This window comes from Oreochromis aureus, linkage group 13, assembly GCF_013358895.1.
Source record: "Oreochromis aureus strain Israel breed Guangdong linkage group 13, ZZ_aureus, whole genome shotgun sequence".
Lineage (NCBI taxonomy): Eukaryota > Metazoa > Chordata > Actinopteri > Cichliformes > Cichlidae > Oreochromis > Oreochromis aureus.
In genome coordinates, this window is record NC_052954.1 from 448,476 (window position 1) to 475,326 (window position 26,851).

Sequence of the window (26,851 nt, forward strand, 5' to 3'; positions counted from 1 at the left end):
ATTGAACTGAAAACTGGTGCAGGTAAATAGAAGCCAGGGCTAACCTGAGAAGAGGCATCAAGATTGCCAAGCAGCAGCACAGGAGGCGCATCGAGGCCAGGTTTGAGAACATCACAAACCCAAGACAGGTCTGGGAGGGCATCAGGGCTATCACGGACTACAAGAGGAGAACACCACCACCCTCAGCCGACAGTCCTACTCTGGCTGAGGACCTAAACCTCTTTTATGCCCGTTTTGATAGGGATAACACCGACCCTGTCCTGTCTCCACTCCCCTCAACCGACCCTGCTCCAGTCCTGAGCGCTCGTGAGCTGAGGCGGGTGTTCCGCAGCATTAACACCAGGAAGGCGGCCGGACCAGATGGAGTGCTGGGCCGGGTGCTAAAGGACTGTGCTGCGGACCTGGCGGATGTCTTCACCTCTATATATAACACCTCGCTGTCCTGTTCACTGGTACCATCCTGTTTCAAAGCAGCAACCATCGCTCCCATCCCCAAACAGTCAAATGTCACATGTCTGAACGATTTCAGACCTGTGGCACTCACCCCATTCCCGCCAAATGCCTGGAGAGACTGGTCATTAAACACATCAGAGCTGCCCTTACACCACCTCTGGACCCGCACCAGTTTGCATACAGGGAGAACCGGTCAACTGAGGACGCGATCGCCACAGTGCTGCATACACTACTGGAGCACCTGGAGCACAAGAACACCTATGCACGGCTCCTCTTTGTAGACTACAGCTCGGCTTTTAATACCATCCGCCATACAAACTCCGTCCCAAACTCCATCAACTGGGACTCAACTCCTCCCTGTGCAACTGGATTGTGGACTTCCTCACTAACCCGTAGACAGAGCGTCAGAGTGGGTAAGAACACCTCTTCCACCCTTGTGGTCAACACCGGTGCCCCTCAGGGGTGTGTTCTGAGCCCTCTGCTATACACTCTCTTCACTCATGACTGTATTTCCTCCTGCGCGTCTAATCTCATTGTTAAGTTTGCCGACGACACTACAGTGCTCGGACTCATATCTAACAACGATGAGACAAACTACAGGACAGAGGTGCAACAACTAGAGTCATGGTGTCATGACAATAACTTGGTCTTAAACACCAAAAAGACCAAGGAGATTATTGTAGATTTCCGGAGGAAAGGTCACAACAACCACCTGCCTCTCTTCATTGGCAGTGAGGCAGTGGAGAGGGTGAGCAGTTTTAAATTCTTGGGGGTAACTGTGACTGAGGACTTGTCCTGGGGCAACCACATCACCTCAGCTGTACAGAAGGCCCAACAGCGCCTCTACTACCTGAGGAGACTGCAGAGCGCACACATTCCCAGACCTCTGATGTTGAACTTCTACAACTGTGCCATCAGCAGCGTTCGGACGTACGGATTTCTAGTGTGGTTCCCCAGCTGCACCAAGGCCGACCAGCAAGCACTCCAGCGGGTGGTGAAAGAAGCTGGCAGAATTATTGGAACGACTCTGCCAGAGATTAGCAACATCTTTCCCACTCGCTGTCTGAGGAGGGTGCACAGTATCCTGCGGGACCAACATCACCCTGCGCACCACCTTTTCCACCTGCTGCCCTCAGGGAGAAGGTACAGGTCCATACAGGCCAGAACGTCCAGATTGGCCAACAGCCTGTATCCACAGGCTGTGAGGCTCTTGAACTCTGACCCCCCCCCTCACGGACATTAACCATATCCAACCTATTAAGAGCAGTGAACTGGTCTGAAAAATAGACAATTATCATATCTCACAGTACAATAATTGAACGGGTTGCACTGTTGCACTTTGTCATATTTCTCAGGTCTTTGTCTGAATGTCCCATGAACATTACCTGTCATATTCTCATGTTTTTGCTAAGGATCGTCCCATTGCACTGAAGTCACACTGGGTTAAATAGTCACACTTGGGTCTAAGCGGAATTTAGTATTTATTATTATTTGTTGTAGAAGCTCCAAACACAATTTCATTGTTCTTGACAATGACAATAAATAAATACTTGATACTTGATACTTAAACTCCAGTTGGCAATAACGTGTCTTACCACAGTCCTTACCAACTTTGTCTGTTAAGCAGAGCTTTCTGCTTCCATTAAAAACTGTCCTTTTAAAGTCACGTGACAAACAATCCCCAATCAGAGACATTATCAGAGAATGAAGGGGATAAAATGGAGATTGAAAATCTTTAAGAAACACAAAAAACATAACAAGAAAATAAAGCAATGTTGGAAAGAAGACAACAGATGACTGAGATAGAAAATGTGGTGAAATAAACATGTAAAGTCCAGTGAATAGTTTTGCTTGCACGCTCAGAGCTGCTGTTGATTTCTACAGTGAGAGCGGGGCATCATACATTTAAACATTAAAGGTCACCATCCCACAGTCGGTTAAAGAAAATCTCTTTAGTTTGTCAGCAGATCAAAATGAATTGAATTTTAGTGACTGAACAGGTATTTCTGTCTCCTATGTTCTCTTATCTGTAATTCCAGCAGCAAGCTTAAGCAGCAGATTACACTCAAGTATAACAGCATTTATACTTTTCCTGCATTACAGAATTAATAAAAGCAAAAATACAGGGAGTGCAGAATTATTAGGCAAGTTGTATTTTTGAGGAATAATTTTATTATTGAACAACAACCATGTTCTCAATGAACCCAAAAAACTCATTAATATCAAAGCTGAATGTTTTTGGAAGTAGTTTTTAGTTTGTTTTACTTTTAGCTATTTTAGGGGATATCTGTGTGTGCAGGTGACTATTACTGTGCATAATTATTAGGCAACTTAACAAAACCAAATATATACCCATTTCAATTATTTATTTTACCAGTGAAACCAATATAACATCTCCACATTCACAAATATACATTTCTGACATTCAAAAACAAAACAAAAACAAATCAGCGACCAATATAGCCACCTTTCTTTGCAAGGACACTCAAAAGCCTGCCATCCATGGATTCTGTCAGTGTTTTGATCTGTTCACCATCAACATTAAGGTGCAGCAGCAACCACAGCCTCCCAGACACTGTTCAGAGAGGTGTACTGTTTTCCTCCTTGTAAATCTCACATTTGATGATGGACCACAGGTTCTCAATGGGGTTCAGATCAGGTGAACAAGGAGGCCATGTCATTAGTTTTTCTTCTTTTATACCCTTTCTTGCCAGCCACGCTGTGGAGTACTTGGACGCGTGTGTGATGGAGCATTGTCCTGCATGAAAATCATGTTTTTCTTGAAGGATGCAGACTTTTTCCTGTACCACTGCTTGAAGAAGGTGTCTTCCAGAAACTGGCAGTAGGACTGGGAGTTGAGCTTGACTCCATCCTCAACCCGAAAAGGCCCCACAAGCTCATCTTTGATGATACCAGCCCAAACCAGTACTCCACCTCCACCTTGCTGGCGTCTGAGTGGGACTGGAGCTCTCTGCCCTTTACCAATCCAGCCACGGGCCCATCCATCTGGCCCATCAAGACTCACTCTCATTTCATCAGTCCATAAAACCTTAGAAAAATCAGTCTTGAGATATTTCTTGGCCCAGTCTTGACGTTTCAGCTTGTGTGTCTTGTTCAGTGGTGGTCGTCTTTTTCAGCCTTTCTTACCTTGGCCATGTCTCTGAGTATTGCACACCTTGTGCTTTTGGGCACTCCAGTGATGTTGCAGCTCTGAAATATGGCCAAACTGGTGGCAAGTGGCATCTTGGCAGCTGCACGCTTGACTTTTCTCAGTTCATGGGCAGTTATTTTGCGCCTTGGTTTTTCCACACGCTTCTTGCGACCCTGTTGACTATTTTGAATGAAACGCTTGATTGTTCGATGATCACGCTTCAGAAGCTTTGCAATTTTAAGACTGCTGCATCCCTCTGCAAGATATCTCACTATTTTTGACTTTTCTGAGCCTGTCAAGTCCTTCTTTTGACCCATTTTGCCAAAGGAAAGGAAGTTGCCTAATAATTATGCACACCTGATATAGGGTGTTGATGTCATTAGACCACACCCCTTCTCATTACAGAGATGCACATCACCTAATATGCTTAATTGGTAGTAGGCTTTCGAGCCTATACAGCTTGGAGTAAGACAACATGCATGAAGGGGATGATGTGGACAAAATACTCATTTGCCTAATAATTCTGCACTCCCTGTATGTGACAAAGCAGCACTTCATTCATTGCTTTTATATAAACTGGCCTGTAGGGAATCAATATCACCATACTTTCAATGTGTTTGTGGTGTGTTGCACATTATAGCAGTTTATTTAGTTGATTTGTTACAGAGATCTGATTAAAATCTGGGATGTAAAGGTTGCATAAGGATTGGAAAGTCTCCAAAAACTGACACTACAGCATGAAAGACTGTGGAGATAAGCTGTGGTAGGCTTGTTCTTTGGTAGCTAACAACAGCTGACAATGCTCCAAAAGACACCGACAGCACAGTGGTAACATGCAGTGACACAATGAGCAGGAATGAGGCCACAGACAGATGCCAACTATAACTACTGTTCACCACAGTTATCAGTCATAGAGGCAGGTATACAATCAAAGCTGGAAACACTAAACCAGTGTATGTATAATTGTGTAAACATGCTATTTTAACAAAACCATGATGGGATTGTACAGGGACTGTTTGTACTGGTGCACTGGCTTCATGCACACGTTGGACACTGAGCTTAAAGTTTATGATCCAACCCACTCATCTATTCCCCAGTGTTGCCATCTATTTCAGTTCTACATGACCATGATCTATACCAAGGGTATAAGACAGGGGTGTCCAAACTCCGGCCCGCTGTCCATTTTTAATTGGCCCGCAAGTAATTTTATAAATAGAATAGAAAATGGCCCGCACTTCAACTTTTGCTTGAGTGTATTGCACTTCTTAGTTTTAACACCAGGGGGAGCTACTGTTGATCAAGGCAGTTGCTCCACCAAAAAGGACAATCACAGAAGAAATTTATCCTAAGTTACTAAACATGGCAGAACCAAAGAAGCGAAAGGTAGAAAGTGAATGCAGAAAATTTCAGACACGGTGGGAGAGTGAATATTTCTTCAAAGAATTCAAGGGGACGTGTGTCTGTTTGATCTGCACTGAAACTGTGGCAGTTATGAAAGAGTATAATGTACGACGTCATTATGAAACCAAACATCAGGCCTATGCATCCTACACTGGTGCTGAGCGAGAGCAGAAATTAAAGCAAAGGGTAGCTCTCCTGCGGGGTCAGCAACAGTATTTTTTTCGTGCTCAAAAGGTCCAGGAAAAGGCTCCAATAGCAGCTATGAGGTCGCCCAACTCATGGCAAGACATGGCAAGCCTTTTTCAGATGGAGACCTCATAAAACACTCGTTAAAGTCACCGAAATAATGTGCCCGGAAACAGTGCAGGACTTCAACAACGTCAGCATGTCCAGAAATCCAGTTGTGCCACGCACTGAAGACTCGCCAGCCAACATTAAACCGCACAGCTGCTAATTTTTTTGCGGGGAGTGGACGAGAGCACGAGCGCTTTAGGTGAGTAAAAATATATTCCACAGTACCCGTGTGTTAATAAGCATGCATGTGCAGGTACACATGCTTCAAATATCAATAATGTGCATCAATTCTGTCACTACCCTGCTTTTGCGCACCACTTTCTTATATGCGTTTTTCTTGTTAACACACAGAGTACACACCGCTGTGCACAGCGCACGCACACGCAAAGTCAGCTGATCTCATCTGATGCAGATCTGCTCCTTCATCAAGTGACATTTGTCCGGATTTTTGGCACGAGTGGCGTACGATCAGCACCGCGGCTGGATGGCCCGATTTACATACCCAGCGCAGCTGATACTCACCAGCAGGGGTCCCCAATCCCAGTCCACGAGGGCCGGTGTCCCTGCAGGTTTTAGACGTGTCCTTGATCCATCACAGCTGATTTAAATTGATAAATTACCTTCTCAGAATGTTTTGAAGTTCTCCAGAGGCCTGGTAATGAACTAATCATGTGATTCAGGTGTGTTGACCCAGGGTGAGATCTAAAACCTGCAGGGACACCGGCCCTCGTGGACTAGGATTGGGGACCCCTGCTCACCAGAATAATTTCCTAAAATTATATGCACTCCTGTTATTATGTCCAGTTCAGTCTGTTAATGTTGATAACCGTTTCAAACGAACGTTAATAGTTGTGTTGCTAAGCCTAAGAACTTAAATAACAAGCTTGAAATGTACCCGTCCCATTTTCCCCTTTATTGTTTTTCCTCTGTGTGTAAATCTTCTGTCCAAGAAGAAATCTGCTGCTGTTCTGAGAATGAGCTACCAAAGCTTTTTCTGAATAAATCAATGAAGATACATTTATGGAAAGCTGTGAAGAAGGCAGTTTTGTCTTTAATTATATTCAACAATATAACATATTTGACCACTTTTAAGTGATTTTTCTAACTTTAATACACTAAAGTTAAGGTTATATACCTAATTTCTAGTAAGTGGCCCAGCCCCTCCTATATTTATATGTATGTGGCCCTCAGTGAAAAAAGTTTGGACACCCCTGGCATAAGAGGACCATAAGTCGTCATTTTTGAAAAAGTGATGAAACGTGTAAGCTGTCCATGGCAACACATGAACAACACTGTGGACTGTGGATGGTGGGGAGACATTAAACCCAGTCAGGTTGATCCACAGTGGGGCATTGAACTGCCTGTCACAGTCCATGCCCCTTTGGGCCTCCGTGAGCTGCACAGCAGAAACACAGCAGGGGGGCTCTAAGAGAAAGCAGGTGTGCGGGGGCATCACAAAGAAGTACCGGTCTACCGTTGATGTCAGCCAATCGTTTTTATAGTTCCTGGGCTCACTTTCAGTAAGAAAATGTGCTGATCATTTCAAATAAAAGTAGACTTTTGCTCCTTCCATGAAATCCACGTTTCCTTGTTCTGCTGTGATTGCCAACGTGAGGACAGACTGAGTGGTTAGAGAGGAGGAGAAAAATTCAGCCACTTCACTGCTGTTCACATTGCACCCCACTTCCACCCATGTACAAAGTGCACTTCCCCAGGGCTTGCAGTTTGTCATAAAACATCTTTCAGCACATAATTTAACCAAACTTGAGAGGTAAAAGGGGGGGGGGTAAAACATTTTTCTAAAGGAGTGGTGAAGAGTAACACTGAGGCTGTGTGCCAAGAGCGCAGTAATCCTAAACCAAGCTCAAGTAGTGCCTCCTCAAAGATACTGTGGCGCAATTCCAGGCAGCTGAGCAAATGCGAGGCATTCCAGAGAGTGCATTATCTTTATGCATTTATCACTGCATCTGCACTGACAATGATAGACGTGCACGTGACTGCAAACAAACTGTTTTCAAAAATCAGTGTTGAGGAATGAAGAGCTGCTCGGGTCTAAATGTGATGGTTTTCACTTTGTTCCTCGAGTAATTACACGGAACAGCATAATTTTTAAATCGTGGATTATACAATGGCAAGTATTTCTGGATTTCAGCCTGCACAGATATGAACCATAAGAAACCAGAGCCAAAGAACCAAAAACCTCCCAACAGAAGAACACACTGCACGTTTAAAGCACAAAAATCACCAAACTCACGTGCACATTTCTAAATAACGTATGATAAGATGACAGATGTACACAACTGAAAATATTCTCAGTATCTGCCGGGTTTTTTTCAAACATGTAGACAAATTCTTTCCCATAAAGTTGGTTTCTGCAGTGCAATGTGTCTCCCTCACATCACGCTCGCTCTGCACACGCAAGGCTGCGCCTATCCAATCCGACTGGCATCACGGCCATGGAATGCTGAAGTCCACATTTTTCCCATTCAGCAAGGAAAAACGGCCTTTCAAAGCCAATCAGCTAGAAATGTTGCTTTGTTTTTATTTTTGACTGAACTTCCTGGAACCTATTATGGAGCTGTCAGGGATGTATATTTAGTTATGGCAACACAGGGCCTCCTCGCCCCCTTGCGCCACTGGTCATGTCACCTCTGATAAACAGAAAAACAATTGGCTATCCCCTTTGTCACCTTTAAAGAAAATGGTGTGGCCACTGTGTCTGTGGGTGGAAATGATGAAGCTGTCTGTAAACACCAGTACAGGGGTCTGGGACTGACACGATTCTGCCTTTATGTGATCAACAAGGTTTTTCAAAAGTTACAAAAAAACCCCAAACATTTCCAATCAATCTGTGTTTTTTTAATAACTGTACTTTCTTTTCAGAAACATCTGTTAGGCTGTGATCTATACAGCAACGGGCAATGTTCACACAAGTCAAAGGAGAAAGTCCTGAGTCTTTGATCTTCAAAGGTCTGATCAGTGGTGCTGATTTGGATTTGCAGCAAGACAAGGAGCTGCAAGAGTGAATATACCAACCAGGTCTCCACCTAACACAGAGTGTGGATCAGCCAGCTCACAACAGCTGCACACTGAGTAGTGCTGCTAGCTGCAGTCCTAAACTAAGAGAATGTTAGAGAACAGCCACAACTGGCAAACTGACAGGTAGCTACCACCTTTTCAAAATAAAAGTACTGTAACGTGGCCTTATTTTCTTACACACAGAACATGAGAAACAAACGAGCAGCAGCCTGGGAGCAGCTCACTCTCTCGACAGCAATCCACGTTCAGAGAACAGTTTTATATTTTTTATATACTTTTTCTTTGTTCTTCTCACGCGTTCTCCAAGAGTGCAAACCTAGAGGGAGTCAAAGTCAGATAAGGGTACCGTGACACATGATTACTGTGATTACACAAACAATATGTAGGAGCAAGTACTGAACAATACGTACTGATGTGTAAATAAATGTATACGATTTACTTCAGCTTAGCACATTTCTATGCAGATCCTTCTCTTTCAGCAGACAATACTTTGTTTAAAGGGTAAAAGGCTGGACATGGAACTAAGGTGACATGTGAGGAGATCAGAGGTCTAATGTGACGAGACAAAGCTCCAGTGTGACATCCTTGTATGCCAGGGTCATTAAAGACATGAAATAAAAGTTTGATCCTATTTGACCTTGAAGGAGAGGTCAGAGGTGATGTCTGGAATCCCCACATTTCATTTTCTGCACGCCGACATGTTGTCAGTCCAAACAATAAGAAATAGTTTCAAATAGCACCGTGTAGCATTATTAGCACTCTGATGTTCAGATCCTCAGTGTTGAAGGAGAGGTCAGAGGTTGAATGGGACATGTTCATTTACATCTGCCTACCTTACTGTCTACATGTTGACAATACACACAATGCGTATACGTTGAGTAGACCTTGAAGACCTTGGTGGACGTAAGGCAAATTTCTAAAGTGTTACTGTGACCCCACTGTACACCACAATTCATTCAAAACTGTGTTTACTTACAGATCGCATGCACGCTACCAAACACATGACCTCCTTGGCTCTGGATTAGCTTGGCCTGTTCTTGATTTTTAATATTAATGCCTGAAAGTGAACGTCATTGCCCTTTGACCTCTGAGTCCAACTCTACAACAACCCAAAGCCCCCTGTCCACACAGGACAATCTTTGCAGGTTGGACATTTTGTAACACCACTCAGTCCTGCCAGTTCAGTGGGAATTTACACTGAATTTACACTAGGGATGGACCGATCTGATATTACGTATCGGTCCGATACTGACCTAACTTACTGGATCGGATATCAGAGAGAAATAAAAAAATGTAATCCGATCTATTAAATATCACGAAAGCACCTCACAAAACTTGCGACATGGCGTAACTCAGCTCATAACCGTAGCATGTCGGAGCAGTATGCGTCACGTGATAGAGCGGCTGTGTGTATTTGTAGCCTCGCTACCAAACCAGCATTTCATCTCTGAGGAAGTTATCCCAGAGAGAAGTTAAAGCAAGTGTGTAAGTTCATCTCTGAATGTTTGTAAAGCGTTCCCATGTTAAGCTTAACAACCGATATATGGAGCGACTGCCTCTCTCTCTCTCCCTCACCTTCCTGCGGCTACTTCAATCGTGAAACTGATCAATGATCAGCTGATCGGCTTTTCTGTCGCGAGTCCGTCTCTCTTCTTTGTTTTTGGCCCACTTTGCACCAGAAAGAGGAAACCAGCGGCTGAACAACAGCAGCACGTTTAAGCTTGATAAGCTGTTGTTAGAATGTATTTAATATTACTTTCTACACCAGGATCCTTTTCTACGTAGCTGACGGCTGGTAACTGTGCAGGGGCGGATCTAGCAAAGTTTAGCCAGGGGGGCCAATAGGGCATGAACAGGGAAAAGGGGGCACAAAGACATACTTTTCTTTCTTATTCTCATTTAAAATGTCTCGCTTTTAATAAATAATTATCTGAATCTTACACCCAAAGTTTTAATCTGATGTAAATGTATAGAAGTCCATTACTGCATATAGTAACTGTTAAGTCTAATATACCCTAGTAAGCTATAGTACTTTTTCCTTTGGGAAGGTACCATCTGTGCAGTCTGCAATTCTGTAGAAGAAAGATGTTGAATCTATTTAATTATTCTTGAAAAATAATTTATTTCTGTGCATTTTTTTTCACACTGCATCAAATTAAAGTTGATTACGTTGATTAAGCATCATGAGGTGGAGGGTGGGGGGTGGTTCCCTATTTCTTTTTTGCTGGGAGTTTGCAACCCTATTAGTTAGGTTGCTTAATATTTCTGCTAAGTACTCTTTAAAATACCAGAATAGGGAGGATGGAGCAGGTTTAAGTTTATTAGATTGATCAGTGTTGCTGAACTATGAAATATTTTGGGTGCAGTGTATTTTTTGCATACAGGTATAACAGAATAGCTTTAGTGTTGTTGTTTATTTAGATTGGAGTATGAACTTATACAAAATGCAGCAAGATATTAAAAAAAACAGTTTTATGGATTAAAAAATACATTATATCGGATTCATATCGGTATCGGCAGATATCCAAAGTTATGATATCGGTATCGGATATAAAAAAGTGGTATCGTGCCATCTCTAATTAAAACCAGCATAGACACACTGCATACCTGGGATAACTGCTAGCTGCCTGAAGCACAGCAGCACTGGTCATACTGGGAGGAGCAGACCCACAGTGGTGTTCTTCTCACACAGAGATTGTGAAGTATAATGGACAAATCTAGGATTAAATATTTATTCAATTTAGTTTTATTTTGTTTGTACAGCACCAAAGCACCAAAACAGCAGCTGACTCAAGGTGAAAACAAGGAAAACCCAGCAGCGAGAGCTTTGGCGACAGTGGGAAGAAAAAACTCAACAGGAAGAAACCTCCAGCACAACCATGGTCAGGGAGGGGCGGGCATCTGCCACATCCAGTTGGGGGTGAGGGAGGAAGACAGGACAAAGACACACTATGGAAGAGAGCCAAAGATTTACAATGACCAACATGGGTTCAAAGAAGGTGCTGCACCACAACACTGCTTTGGTTGCACTGAGCAAATTATACAGCAAACGGGTTCCCAGACAACCCGTCTATAGATATATGCTTTTGTGCACTGCTCAACACTCGATTCCAGGTACACAACGCTCAGCCAAAAACACTTCACCTCATTTATACTACAAGTGTTGGGTCAGAGTACTGAAATCTGCAATGTAGCATCCTCAGCTGCAACAACAGACACGTGGACGAGCCAAGCATCACAACTCTTTATAACCGTGCACACAGACTGGACACTGTGCAGGTTTGTAGACAGATTGTTTTAATGACCAGCACACAGGATGATGGAAACTGATAACTGCTAGTGTGTTAAAGCCATGTAAGGTCCATATTTATTTCAATTTGATTACTGAACTTAAATGAAAAATGAAATAGTACTTTTAATGTGGTGATTGTACAAACTATTCACTCAATTTACAGAAAAATGCGTATTTTGTTATGGAGATGAGACATGACTTGTATTGGGATTTGGGTCGTACAGCACAGCCCTACATAGTAACATTAGCAGCCAAAGAAAACTCACAGGGCGTTAAACTGTCACAGAAACAACAGACACCTAAAACTCGTGTAGATTTTTCACAAAAGACAAAAAAAAAAAAAATAAATAAAATGAGTGGACAGACTCCCACATCCTCCGAGGAGAAACCGACGCCTCCCCTGTAGCATCAAGCGCTACATGAATGTGAATGTGACTGGGTGAATGAGAGTCGCAGGAGAACGTACGAGCTCTGAGTTCTCAAATCAAGGAAAAGGGTCCTATGTATGTTCTAGTTCATTTAACATTTTACCATTAGCATTCTTTAAAAAACACTTTTAAAGTTGTAACTCTAAACAGAAAAACTTCAGACTATGTGAATTAAATAAAGACAAAACCTAAGCTCAGGCTTTCAGGACACTCACACTGTTTAAACTGAACAGATCAGACTATAGAGGTCAGAATACTATAAATGATGTAATGTTTAACTGAGGACAGGAAAATGTAAAAGCAGTATTATCTGATAGCTGTGTGTAGGACAGGCAGGCGTGGATACTCCATGAGAATCCAGAGACATGTGATGCAATCCTTAGCTAATTGGATATGTGTATTACAACGTCTGTGGTCACAGCTCCCTTATGGGGGCATGAAATAACAGGCAGCTGTGTGTGTGTGTGTGTGTGTGTGTGTGTGTGTGTGTGTGTGTGTGTGTGTGTGTGTGTGTGTGTGTGTGTGTGTGTGTGTGTTTGGGTACGGGATGGCTGCTGAGAGGTTTATTAACCCAGTCCATCAAACCAGTGTGGGATTCACACTGAGACACCAAAGGCTTAAGGATGCAAGCATCACACAAGCAAGACAGCAAGACAGTTCCTCCCTGAAATACTAATATAATCTAAGCCCTCATTTTCTAACTCAGCTCTACCACCTACACACACACCCTCGCCTCCACAAACAGGGTGGGGGTGCTGCATACACAGGTAGTGAACTGTGTACTGTGATTTGACCAGCTTTGCTACCTTTCTAAGGAGAATACCAACAACAGCCTCGCCTCTTTACCACTTTCTTTCCGTGTGATTCACACTGTTGTACAGCCATGTACAACATACAGAGCACTTTTCTACTCTAAGCACATGTTACTACAAACTTCATTCATTCAGTCATTCAGTGTTTGTTTTTGTCCAAACACTGCATTCAGTCTATCGCCCAAGGATAAGTTAACAGAAACCGTCCCAGCCTCCTGAGTGTGGACAACACTGTCTGGGAGCCTCTGATCAACAGCTGACCAGCAAAAGTGACACACATCAAAATCTACCTGTTTGCGTCTGAAAGCTCCGAAGTCTCGATTTGGAAATTCTGGGTGACTTCCTTCTTTAATAGGGATGCTCCTGCAATTAATTTTTCAGTCGACTAACATCTGAGTAATCAACTCTCTCTCTTAACATCTGAGTGGTTCTGAGGTAAATTTGAGTCTAATGTGAAAAACTCTGCAAACAAATCATCTGAAACCATTTATCACATTCTTCAGTAATGAATCATGCTGCTGTGAAACATCATCACCGACCACTGTACGTAATACAGCAGAAGAACACTTACATACGAATGAAAACATGTTCTATAAAAGATGCTCACATATTCAAAAGATATAAGAAAGAATAACATTTGAAAATCTAATAAACCTAATAACTGGACATCTCTTCAGTGTGTCCTGGGTCTCCGGTAGGTCATGCCCAGCCTCAGCTGGCTCCTTTCGATGTGGAGGAGTAGCATTTCTACTCCCAGCCCCGACCCACCTCCTCACCTTATTGCTAAGGGAGAGCCCAGAACGAGCCTCTCATTCTAGTGGTGTTAACAAAACAACATGTAAAAATCAGACCTAGATTTATGGCGTTTCAACAACTATGCTCCATCTGGTGGACATTTAGACATAAGAGCTTACCGGACTTGAGCATCAATGAAAATGTTTACAATCAGAATAAACACGCAGCACGTCTGGTACCGACTGACAACAGTGCCGATTAGTTGTCTAGTCGCGCACATGCAATTCTTGAGTTATGGCATTCACAGCGTTACAGAGATTCAGGCTTGTCCACGACCTTTGGTAGATGCACCTCCTGTATGGACTGGAAGCTCCTACGTTACTCCTTTTTACAGCTGAAGGGTTAAAAAAATGATTTCCAGTTATTACCATTTAGTCATGGCACAAAAGACACTGAATGTTCACCATTTTGTTTCAAGTTACGTTCTTTTGAGTCGTTGAGCCAAAATTAGCAGGGAATTAAAGAAGCACCTTCATAAGAAAGCGTTCCACTAAACTATCAAACGGAGGATTCACTGTGCATGTTACTACCATAACATGTTTGAGGCTTGCTGTGGATCATCAGCATCCTTTTTTTTCATGCCATCATTCATGTTTGATTACATCCTTAAACACGTTACATGATATGTTTTGTTTTTTGGTTGTTTTTCATTTTTAGCCGTGTATTACCACTGGAGGTAGACCCTTTGTCTTTACAGTCATGAAGGCGTCTCTTAGTCGGAGCTTTTTTGATACAATAGCCCAACAAACTGTTCTTGACCAGGCTAGATTTTGGTTTACCAAGCAAAGAATGTTCTTTTTTGGCCATTCAGTCCAATTGTGACCTTCTTCACTTGCAGTTAGGATTAGCATCAAAAGGCAAAATTCAACTACTGGATGCTAGCACAGGCCATGAAGCTGGCTGATGTTCCTGTGGTGAACTCAAACCACCACCCAGTAACAACATGCTAACAGCACATTAAAACACAATCCTAAGCATCCAGTCAAAGCTGACAACACATAAATACCTACATCTTATAATGGTTGGGTTTGTACATCAGCTCCCTGATTTATGTCTAAAAAACAAAATGATGAGCCCTTTGTCCCTAAAGATTAATAATGATGATAATAATAATAATAATAAGCCAAAAAAAACAAGCAATCATATTATTTGTAGGTAAAGCTGATAAGCGCCAACAAAAGGAAATTCCTCCATTGCGCTGCCAGACTGTCCTTACAAGCAAATTGCATCCAAAGCAAACGGTCCAACACAGAAATGTGTGGCAGCGACTACATTTAGGAATAATAAGAGTTTAAATGTGTATATCGTGCTTCTGTGACCTTTGATCAGAGTTTTATCACAAATAAATTATGTCCACGAAAGGTCAACGGCTTGAAAAATCCTGAACTGATCTGAAATCGTTTCAGGATTATTATGAGTGAACTAAAACTTCAAAAACTGTGACGTTCAAGCCAAGGCTGCCTTCCTCCACCACCTCCTCTTTCTCCACCTCGGGTTACATGGGGAATAGTTTGCTCTCTTCTCAGCTCTGTCAGAACATCCAGATCCTCTGTGGCACCTTCGACCCTTTGTCTCATGTAGCTCTCTGCTGCCTCTGTGACTGAGTCCAGACCCCCCACCCCCACCCAAACAGACAGGATGATTAATAGCCCTCTGATGGGACTCTCGATCCACTCAGCACATTGTTGAGAGCGTCTGAAACAGAACAACAGTTGCATCCCCACTTCAAACTGGGCCTAAGCCCTGCCTGTCATTCCCCGGTTAACTGGCCAGATTTACAGCGACTAACCAGCACTAGGTGGCAGCCTGTCTGAGGACCCGGGGCTACTTCTTTTAGCTGTTCTGATGGGACTCTTAAAACCAAATGCTTGGCACACCTGTATAATCCATGCTGTCTCCCATCAGACATCCAGGACCATGCTACACCGAGGCAGCTAACATTTATAAGCATTTAGTTTGGTTCTTTGGGCAGGAATGAGAAGTTGAAGCTTTGGCACAAAACTGTCAGGCAGCACTGCTTAAAGAGTTCAATCTAAAAGCTCCACAATGTTGTTCCATTTACATCTTATTCATACTACAACTTGTCATATTTATTTAATGCAACAAGAGTTGAATGAAAACAGCATGTTTGTGATTAAGCGTTTCATATTCTGTACATGCGTTATTTTACAGCATCGTCTAATTAAAGTGTATATCTGAAGCTCAGGTTCCTCCTGATGCATTAATCCCAGTGTTAGAGTTTGTAGGAGAGCAGTATACAATAATGTCTCCACTCAGTAGTTAATCTAGACTATTTATCCTGAAAAATCAGATTACAGATTAATAGAAGGGAGGGCTTGACTCGCTGCGATCGCCGTCTTCTTACTGTGTCATAAAATGACACTGACAGAAGGAATGAGAACCTAATCTCATGCTTAAGGGTATCAGACGCCGGGGCCTGGCAGCAGACATGTGAAGCATTGCCATGAGGCACATTCTCTGTGCTCAGAATGCCTTCATAAGTAAACATATTTGCATAAGCAGCTAAGCAGCATGAATTATGGCGCCTCTTCATCGGCATTTGCCAGTTGTCTTCTGCCACTTCAATTGGGAGTGATATATGTGTGAAGATCAGGTGGCAGAAGAGGGAGGGAGGGGTGAGACTGTTGAAGGTGGGGGTAAAAGGCCACAACCAGTTCATAAGTGCTTGGGCTGCAATCCCTAGAGGCATGCCGATGCCTACAACTGCATGCACGCGACCTTGAAACGAGACTACGAGGGACAGCATGTGTGCATGCTCTATTGATGACTGACATGAAGGTAAAATGGGATGAATTAGCGAGGGAACGCGAGCATTGTTGTTCTTGTGGCCCTCAAATATCACTGAAATCAAACAAAGAAATATGAGCATTCAAAGACCTCAAACTAAATGATTAAAAATCTCATATTTTTGCCGTAATTCTGTGATTGCAACGCCTCATAAGCCGAATAATTATTACGAAGCCCATCTAGAGAGCAATCAAATCATCCTCCACCGTGTTCCTTCTGCAAGTCCACTGCCATGCCCCCAAGACATCCACTCCTCGTGCCGTGCTAGTGATTCGAGTCAATTAGAGGGCGCTTGTGGATTTCGTTATTGTCTGGACGTAAAGGGGAAAGCTGTCAGTCAAAGAGCCACTCCTGCTATGTATCTGGAGGGTGCAAGGGGCTCTAAACCTGTATTTGTATGAATAAAAATGAAGGGATTTAGGAGCAGACTGTTTGGCTGCAGCACAGGGATGGGGGAGGTGGGAGTGCAGGGAGTAAAAAGAAAGAATTGAAGATTTGAGTAGCTGAGGCTCAGTGACTTCTGCATAACAAAAAAGAAGGTGAGCAGGGGAGGAAATAAAATCTGTTTCAGGAAGGGCTGTTCTCTGCTCTCCTGTAGTCTCAGAGGGATAGTCAGCCAATAAAAGAAATCCACAGAATTATTCAACAAGAGACTGAGACGGATTTCTCCGTGTGATAACGGTCCTGTGTGAGAGAGACCCCCTGCCAATGTCAAGTAAGAGATGAAGACTCAATCTGCAGGTCAGAACAACCTCCAGCCTCCATGTTGGAACACCAAAGCTTTGAGTTCATAGTCACAGGGAATCTGGTTGTGAAGACAATATGTCACCGTCGGCGGCTTGTTTGTAATTCCAGCGCAGCGCCCGGATTAGGAACAACATTGTTATTCAGGTCATTACAACTGTTCCCCAACGAGCATCTGATAATGTTTCCTTCCACAACGATCAAAAGTATTTATGCACACCCCTCACTTTTGGTCTGCATGTTTCACAGTGTCGTCAGAGCAGTGGGGGGCAGCAGAAGAAAAAATAAATGCATTACCATTTTCTGTTTGGGTGACTTTTATTTGTGACTAGTGAAACGTGCTAACAACTACGACCACAGCCAGCAGCAGCCACTGCTCCTCTGCGGTGCAGAGACAACAGACAACTGCTAAACAATGACCAACAGAAATAGACAGCTCACAGGGCGTGCTATCCCGAGGACCTGATTTCATACTGAAATGAATGTTCAGTGCTTTCAGTGGACTGCCACTTGTGCTACAATTTTTAGCAAGAAAATACTGATTCAGTTTCTGGTCACAAAGCTGTGAAAAGCACTCAGTTACACCAGTCTAATGAGATTAGCGCCGGAGCATTAAGTATGGCGCTCAATACAAACCGTCCCATGTAAATCGGTGGAATAGCTCCCGTTTCCTGGGACTGCCTGCCTGAATAAGGGCGTTACAACACATGGTCCATCGCTGGCCCAACTATTTGACTGTGCTCTCATTGTTCTGAAGTCAAGAACGGACCTTATACTTTCCAGAAGTTGGGGGAAATCTTTTCCCGCTTTCACAAAAGAGACACAACACTTCCTTTCCCAGAACAATTCATCTCTTTACTTGACAAGACTCCCTGCTATATTTACCCAACTAAAATTGCAGATGATATACTTCCAGCTGCACCACGGCACATGGTCCTGTCAATCACGCTGGTTACAGCAGAGCAGGACTGCCAGAGCAACCAATGCTACCACGACACTAAGCTGCAGAGAAAAACGAAAAGAAATCTTGTGGGGACTAATTCCTGTTTCCTCTGCTGGTTGACTCGTGTCGTTAGAGGAACGGAGATGCACACGAGTGCGAACGGAATTACCGGGCTTTCATTAAGCAGACAGCTGGGCTACTACCAAGCAGCAAAACACAGCCCACCCACAAGATTTATCCACCAGCACAGCGCTGAGGTTCTGTGTGAAAGGCAAAGCTACACAGGTTTATTAGGCTGTTGTGCTGCTGCGAAAACAAAACAAATTGATCAGTCTCTCAAGCACTTTGGCTCTGCTACGGTTATTCCTCTAACCCAAGTATGAATGAAACATTTGACAGGCTGGCTGCACAGGAGATTTGGACTTAAGGACGGAACAAGGCCTTCAAACATTCTTGACATCAAGTCATTACTTAATGCAAATGTCTAAAAAAGAAAAAAGAATAATCCAGCATTACATTCAACTTCATTCTGGTCAAACACAGAACTATCATGCAGGCAGTGAGGTTGTGATTTGACGGCTGAAGGGAAAAGCTTCTGGAAGGAGAAAAAGAAAAGAGGAGGGTTAGCCTGTGTTGTGGATTCCTCCTCAGCCAGCAGTGCCTGTCCATCTCACAGTGGCAGAGGCATTCCCTGGAGGAAGGCAGCAGCAGCGGTGGGGGCTTAGTGCTGTGTGTGTTTCATCTTTCCCACTGCCCAGAGCTGCAGGGCCATGGGAGCTGCCAGGATTCTCACTCCAAAGGCATGACAACATGCGGGACGGAGCCAGCTTGGACCTCTCAGAAAGAGCAGGCCAGCTGACGGAGAGGCAGGGCTTCAGCACCACCATTGTACTTACAGACACGAGGACTCGTGAATAACTGGTCCCACTCAGTAACAATGTTACTACAACATGCTGTAACTGCACTGCAAAGTGTTCCAATGGCACAACCTGAATCTACTGGAAACATAAGTGTGGGTGTGCCCTGGGGTATGTGCGCTATACCCTCTGCACCTTTGGTGGCCAGCAGCTTCAGGTAGTTAAACTGGAAACCATCAATTCATAAAACCGCCCAACCCCTCCCTGCACATTTACTTATTTTTGCTACTTATACTTTGTAGCAGCACTACTGTAACTCTCATTTTAGCCTGACCCAGATGTGCTATCAACAAGAGCAACAAATGTCTGCCTGACCTGATCTGTGTATTGGCTAAGAGTAATGTTAGATAAAAAGATCCCATTTAGAGCCAGTCAATTTCATAGGTGACCTACTGCGATCTCTGACATTTTCCACATGAAGCATGAAAACATGAGTCACGTAGACTGTCCACAGGAGCTCTATTTATACACATGTATACATGGTACATTTGGCATTAATTGAAAAATTGTGGTCAAGGTCAAAAATCTCATCATCACTTTATACAACATGCCTCATTCAACAACACTACGCCCAGGTGCTTTCTAACATTTATACACTCTCACTCTCCACTGGACGCATCAGAGGAGAGTGAGAATGTACGGTATCCTACCCAAGGATACTTTAGCATCCAGCCTGGGATCAAACCACTAACTTGCTCTGCCTCCTGAGCTAAATCCAGATATAGGCCATGATAACACATCTATGCTGACTGTGATTTACAGAAGAACAGTGGACCTGTCCTTTAATTTCAACTTCAGGTCATTTGATAAATAAACTTGTAAGTACGTGGAAGTCCTGAAAACCAAGATAAACAACAAAGCAAATCTTGATGAATAGTAGCAGACTTGTATCGGTATCTGCTTCAATAATACAAATTCATAACACTTTTTACAGATTGAAGGTTCTCCAGTGAAGCTGTGACTCAAAAATCAAATCTTTCAGTGTTTAAATTGGAATTCATATTAGCACACAGCCTGAATAAGGCCACGTACCTTTTATGGTGTTCAGTATGTCCTTGAGATTGCCAAAGCTGTTGAGTAATGGGTCTTGTTCTTCGTCCTGGTTAAAGAACAGAATCTGATTGGTAAGAAAACACTTACACACAGTATTATCATTATTATGGGTTTACTGTTTGGCCCTGAACAAGCACCAAGCAGACTGACTATAGACAGACATACAGCCAGCTGGAACTCATCACGTCCACGCTGGTCACTTTTTCATATTGTTAGTAAATCTAACTGTAACTGTGTAAAATAACACAAAACACACTTGTGTTGAACTTACTAGTGGAGTGTGGGTATTCCATCTGGAGTTCCTCTTTATGGCTCCAACAACAGTGCTAATTTCACCCTGGACAATGTAGATGTTCTTATCCACCATGCTGCTTCCTGACAGAAAACACATAATAGCATATGGTCACTTCTAGAGCCAGGCTAAATAACCTGAAGTCACTGAAAGGCCATTTCTACAGGCGTTTATAGTACAGCTCTTCATCTGTGGCTCCATGCTACACTGATTTACGTTCACTTGGCAAGTGAAAGGTTGCTTGCTCAATTGTAGGTAGAAGAAGGGCATCCAGTGTAAAACTCAAAGTACACTGGGGAAAATAATGATTGGATACCTGCTGAATTTGGAACATTATGCTTTGGGCTGTTTTTCTGCTGAGGAGGCAGGAGGGACTGGAGCTAAAGGAAGGACCATGGGCAGGTACAGCTACTGAAAATGGCCGCCTTCTCCCTGACAGGACCATGAAGGAATCCTGACTGACTGCCGACTGATGGGTGACCGTAATGATAGCCCCCACCTGTGACGTGGATGATGCAACCTCAAGTAGTAACGCAGCTAAACAGCATTTAGGAAAACCAGTGGTAATGTCTAATGTATCCACCAGGGGGAGCAGTGTGGAGCTGCAGTCATTTACAGGCTACACAGTATGTTTATACTTGTTCAGGGTTTTTATAATTATGACAGAATCATAACTGGATATGTGTTTGCAGCAAATAAAATACAGGCTGTGCACAGCGAAGCAGCCGGACAGAAAGTACAGTTTGTGATCTCTGATTATTGTCGACTTGTGTTTCTGAACATGAAATCAGAATCAGAATACTTTATTGATCCCTAGGGGAAATTATTTTGGTTACAGTGCTCCAGTACAGGGAGTGCAGAATTATTAGGCAAATGAGTATTTTGTCCACATCATCCTCTTCATGCATGTTGTCTTACTCCAAGCTGTATAGGCTCGAAAGCCTACTACCAATTAAGCATATTAGGTGATGTGCATCTCTGTAATGAGAAGGGGTGTGGTCTAATCATCAACACCCTATATCAGGTGTGCATAATTATTAGGCAACTTCCTTTCCTTTGGCAAAATGGGTCAAAAGAAGGACTTGACAGGCTCAGAAAAGTCAAAAATAGTGAGATATCTTGCAGAGGGATGCAGCAGTCTTAAAATTGCAAAGCTTCTGAAGCGTGATCATCGAACAATCAAGCGTTTCATTCAAAATAGTCAACAGGGTTGCAAGAAGCGTGTGGAAAACCAAGGCGCAAAATAACTGCCCATGAACTGAGAAAAGTCAAGCGTGCAGCTGCCAAGATGCCACTTGCCACCAGTTTGGCCATATTTCAGAGCTGCAACATCACTGGAGTGCCCAAAAGCACAAGGTGTGCAATACTCAGAGACATGGCCAAGGTAAGAAAGGCTGAAAGACGACCACCACTGAACAAGACACACAAGCTGAAACGTCAAGACTGGGCCAAGAAATATCTCAAGACTGATTTTTCTAAGGTTTTATGGACTGATGAAATGAGAGTGAGTCTTGATGGGCCAGATGGATGGGCCCGTGGCTGGACTGGTAAAGGGCAGAGAGCTCCAGTCCGACTCAGACGCCAGCAAGGTGGAGGTGGAGTACTGGTTTGGGCTGGTATCATCAAAGATGAGCTTGTGGGGCCTTTTTCGGGTTGAGCATGGAGTCAAGCTCAACTCCCAGTCCTACTGCCAGTTTCTGGAAGACACCTTCTTCAAGCAGTGGTACAGGAAGAAGTCTGCATCCTTCAAGAAACACATGATTTTCATGCAGGACAATGCTCCATCACACGCGTCCAAGTACTCCACAGCGTGGCTGGCAAGAAAGGGTATAAAAGAAGAAAAACTAATGACATGGCCTCCTTGTTCACCTGATCTGAACCCCATTGAGAACCTGTGGTCCATCATCAAATGTGAGATTTACAAGGAGGAAAACAGTACACCTCTCTGAACAGTGTCTGGGAGGCTGTGGTTGCTGCTGCACGCAATGTTGATGGTGAACAGATCAAAACACTGACAGAATCCATGGATGGCAGGCTTTTGAGTGTCCTTGCAAAGAAAGGTGGCTATATTGGTCGCTGATTTGTTTTTGTTTTGTTTTTGAATGTCAGAAATGTATATTTGTGAATGTGGAGATGTTATATTGGTTTCACTGGTAAAAATAAATAATTGAAATGGGTATATATTTGTTTTTGTTAAGTTGCCTAATAATTATGCACAGTAATAGTCACCTGCACACACAGATATCCCCTAAAATAGCTAAAACTAAAAACAAACTAAAACTACTTCCAAAAACATTCAGCTTTGATATTAATGAGTTTTTTGGGTTCATTGAGAACATGGTTGTTGTTCAATAATAAAATTATTCCTCAAAAATACAACTTGCCTAATAATTCTGCACTCCCTGTATAAATATTAACAAAGACAGACAATACACTAAGTAAGAAATAGACACAATATATACAGTATATACATGACTTATATGCATATAAGTCAATTATTGAACAACAAACACTACTATAAAACGATTATTTTATTGAACTGCTAATGTATTTATATACAATGCAAAATCAAAATGTAGTATGGTATTTTAATGGTGAATAAATAAATGAACGCTTTTAAAACACAATTGGTAAAAATATATTGACTGGATGACTTGACAGTAGTTTTACTAATAAAGTATGGATTGCATCATGTTAAAATGCAGTAAATTGCCTGCTGTGACTTTTACAGACAGGTAAGAGAGCACAGGCTGTTATTAGCATCACAGTGGGTTGCTTTGTAATACAGTAGGTGACCATTCAGAGCACTCTCCCACCCCCACAGAAGCCAGCGACTTCCAAACCCCGGCCCAAATATCCTCTCGATGCCAGCCATGATTTTAACATAAACGGTATTCCTGGCATCCTGGAATCATTTTCTCTGTCATAAAGTTTAGGAAAGTACAAAGTTCAAAAGATGGATTTTCTCATTTCTCATTTTAGTGCTTGTTGGTTCAGCTGCAGCATTTCATTTGCACTGAAACTATCGTCACCTCTTAAAGAACATCCAAGCAGGTGCCTACCATCTCTGCCTGTCTCTAAGTCTTTCTTAGTGAAAGTCATCAATGTTTTTTCACCCTTAATAAAATTAATCACAGAAGAATTTTAGATTTTAACATTACTGTTAAATTCCAGTTTTTAAAAAGTATGCAGTCATGAGTATGTTACTAACATTACTGTTACTACATCTGTAAACTTTGTAACGTTGTGTTGAATTTATAACACACACACACACACACACACACACATATATATATATATATATATATATATATATATATATATATATATATATATATATATATATATATATATAATTCCCCTCTTTCCCCTGCGGGCGGTTTATCCTCCAAGCTCGGGTCCTCTACCAGAGGCCTGGGAGCTTGAGGGTCCTGCGCAGTATCTTAGCTGTTCCCAGGACTGCGCTCTTCTGGACAGAGATCCCCGACCTTGTTCCTGGGATCTGCTGGAGCCACTCGCCTAGCTTGGGAGTCGCCGCACCGAGTGCTCCGATTACCACGGGGACCACCGTTACCTTCACCCTCCACATTTTCTCGAGCTCTTCTCTGAGCCCTTGGTATTTCTCGAAGTTTTTGTGTTCCTTCTTCCTGATGCTGCTGTCATTCGGTATCGCTACATCTATCAATACGGCCATCTTCTTCTGTTTGTCTACCACCACTATGTCCGGTTGGTTAGCCACCACAATTTTGTCGGTCTGTGTCTGGAAGTCCCACAGGATCTTAGCTCGGTCATTCTCCACCACCCTTGGGGGCGTCTCCCATTTTGACCTCGGGACTTCCAGGTTATACTCGGCACAGATGTTCCTGTACACTATGCTGGCCACTTGGTTATGGCGTTCCATGTATGTCCTGCCTGCTAGCATCTTGCACCCTGCTGTTATGTGCTGGATTGTCTCAGGGGCATCTTTACACAGCCTGCACCTGGGGTCTTGCCTGGTGTGATAGACCCCAGCCTCTATGGATCTTGTGCTCAGAGCTTGTTCCTGTGCTGCCATGATTAGTGCCTCTGTGCTGTCTTTCAGTCCAGCTTTGTCCAGGAACTGGTAAGATTTCTGGATGTCAGCCACCTCCGCTATCTGCCGGTGGTACATACCGTGCAGGGGCCTGTCCATCCATGATGGTTCCTCGCCTCCCTCCTCTTCCTCCGGTTTCTGCTGCCTGAGGTATTCACTGACCACGTGGTCGGTTGGAGCCATGTTTCTGATGTATTAGTGGATGTGCGTTGTCTCATCTGGCCTCCTTCCTTTCCTCTTAGCATACAGTCTCAAGGTGCTGGATTTGGAGTGAAACCCTCCATGCATGGTCAGGAGCTTCCTTGTCTTGATGTCAGTGGCTTCTATCTCCTCCTTTGGCCAGCTTATTATCCCAGCCTGATCACGGGCAGGGCGTAGGTGTTGATGGCCCGGATCTTGTTCTTACCGTTCAGCTGACTCCTCAGGACTTGCCTGACCCTCTGCAGGTACTTGGTGGTTGCAGCTTTCCTAGCGGCCTCTTCATGGTTCCCATTCGCCTGTGGGATCCCCAGGTACTTGTAGCTGTCCTCTATGTCTGCAGTGTTGCCTTCTGGTAGTTCAATCCCCTCAGTTCTGACTACCTTCTCTCTCTTTGTTATCATCCGACTACACTTCTCCAGTCCGAACGACATTCCAATGTCATTGCTGTATATCCTGGTGGTGTGGATCAGTGAATCGATGTCTTGTTCACTCTTGGCATACAGCTTGATGTCATCCATGTACAGGAGGTGGTTCACAACTGCTCCATCCCGTAGTCTGTATCCGTAGTCAGTCAGTTCAGGCCTATGCAGAACAGCAGTGGGGACAGAGCATCTCCTTGGTAGATCCCGCACTTGATGGTGACTTGTGCTATGGCCTTGAAGTTGGCCTCCAGTGTTGTACGCCACATCCCCATTGAGTTCCTGATGAAGGCTCTTAGGGACCTGTTGATCTTGTACAATTCTAGGCATTCCAGTATCCAGCTGTGGGGCATTGAGTCATAGGCCTTCTTGTAATCAATCCAGGCTGTGCACAGGTTGGTCAGTCTGGTCTTGCAGTCTCGGACGACTGCTTGATCTACCAGTAGCTGGTGTTTACCTCCTCTGGTATAATTACCCATCCCTTTCTGTGCCCCGCTCATGTATTGAGCCATGTGCTCATTCACATCATCTAGTAGATCTTCAGAGGATACTTCACGTAGTCGTGGTAACCGGCTACGGAGGATCCAGGTTTCAAGCTTCGCCATGATCCTCTCTCTCAGGTCAGTTTATCTCACACTCAATGATCCTTCTTCCATCACACTTGGGGCTTGGTACCCAATCTCGGGTGGGGGTGATCATATCTACCCCCTGACCTGTTGCCCTGGCTCCCCTTTGCCGTAGAACTTTTGCCACCGTCAATCTGGTAGTATTGACAGCGTCATCCAGTAAAAATACTGGTGGTCGCCAGTGCTACCCCTCAGCCTCCTAGTAGATGTTATTTTTTATAAATCCTAGGTGATATCTTTCCCCAACTTATTGTTGTCAATAGATTTTTCAGAAAACTGCCCTTGGTCACCAGGATTTAAACTAGTACACGATTTTTAGCAGATGCACCCCACTGGTATGCTTTTCAAGTCAACCCATAGATATAAAAAAAAATAACAAACATACATTATTGATCATACTATTCAGAGAAGATACGTTCCAATAAAAATTTGAGTAGGTACACTGTGCCATTTTATGTGTGAGAGTTCTGCAAAAAGTATATAAAAGTTAAGTCTTCAAGCTTCAAGTTTAAGTCTAAGAACTATGACCCCTAAATGTGCATCGAATACAAGAAGCAAACAGCAAATTTCCATGTCTGACTTTACAATGCCTAAAGCCAATATGGATAACCAAACAGAACCAAAATGACATGTGATTTCTATTTGACAAGCAGTACAGGTCTGAATAGTTGGATTAACCCTGTTCCTTTTGCCATGATTCTCATGGCAATTTTTTCATACCATTCTTTTTTTGAATACACAGAAACCAGACTATATAAAATAACACCCAGATAAAAGTGTAATAGCTAGATACAGGATACAGTGAAAGGCTTATAGCTGATGGAAAAAAAGGATAATAATATTAAGTAGATATTGGCAAGAGAATGAACCCAATGCTCAGGAGCTGACAACAGTCTGGAAGAATTACCAGACATTCATTTCATGAGTCACAGTTGTTAACGGGTCTGTATTTCCCCTACAGCATATGCACAAAGTCAGAGGTCTCTAGTTCTTACATCTGGGTGAGATAACTAGATCTACAGTCTTACATACAGAAGAGGACAGAATCATTAGGTCCCTATTGAAAAGAAGAAGAAAAAATAACGGAGTATTAGAGCCAGTGTTAGAGTCG

At 43.3% G+C, this 26,851-nt stretch overlaps 1 protein-coding gene across 2 annotated transcripts in view; it reads right to left on the reverse strand.

Annotated features, from left to right (window-relative positions):
- gbf1 (golgi brefeldin A resistant guanine nucleotide exchange factor 1) overlaps window positions 1-26,851 on the reverse strand; it is a 98,822-nt gene that overhangs the window by 60,579 nt on the left and 11,392 nt on the right. For both annotated transcript variants that reach the window (XM_031747913.2, XM_031747911.2), the window contains exons 2-3: window positions 20,402-20,505; window positions 20,110-20,176 (exon numbers count right to left, since the gene is read on the reverse strand). In XM_031747913.2, the coding sequence (XP_031603773.1) occupies window positions 20,110-20,176; window positions 20,402-20,497 (163 nt within the window). In that variant the 5' untranslated portion in view covers window positions 20,498-20,505. The remainder of the gene's footprint in view (window positions 1-20,109; window positions 20,177-20,401; window positions 20,506-26,851) is intronic.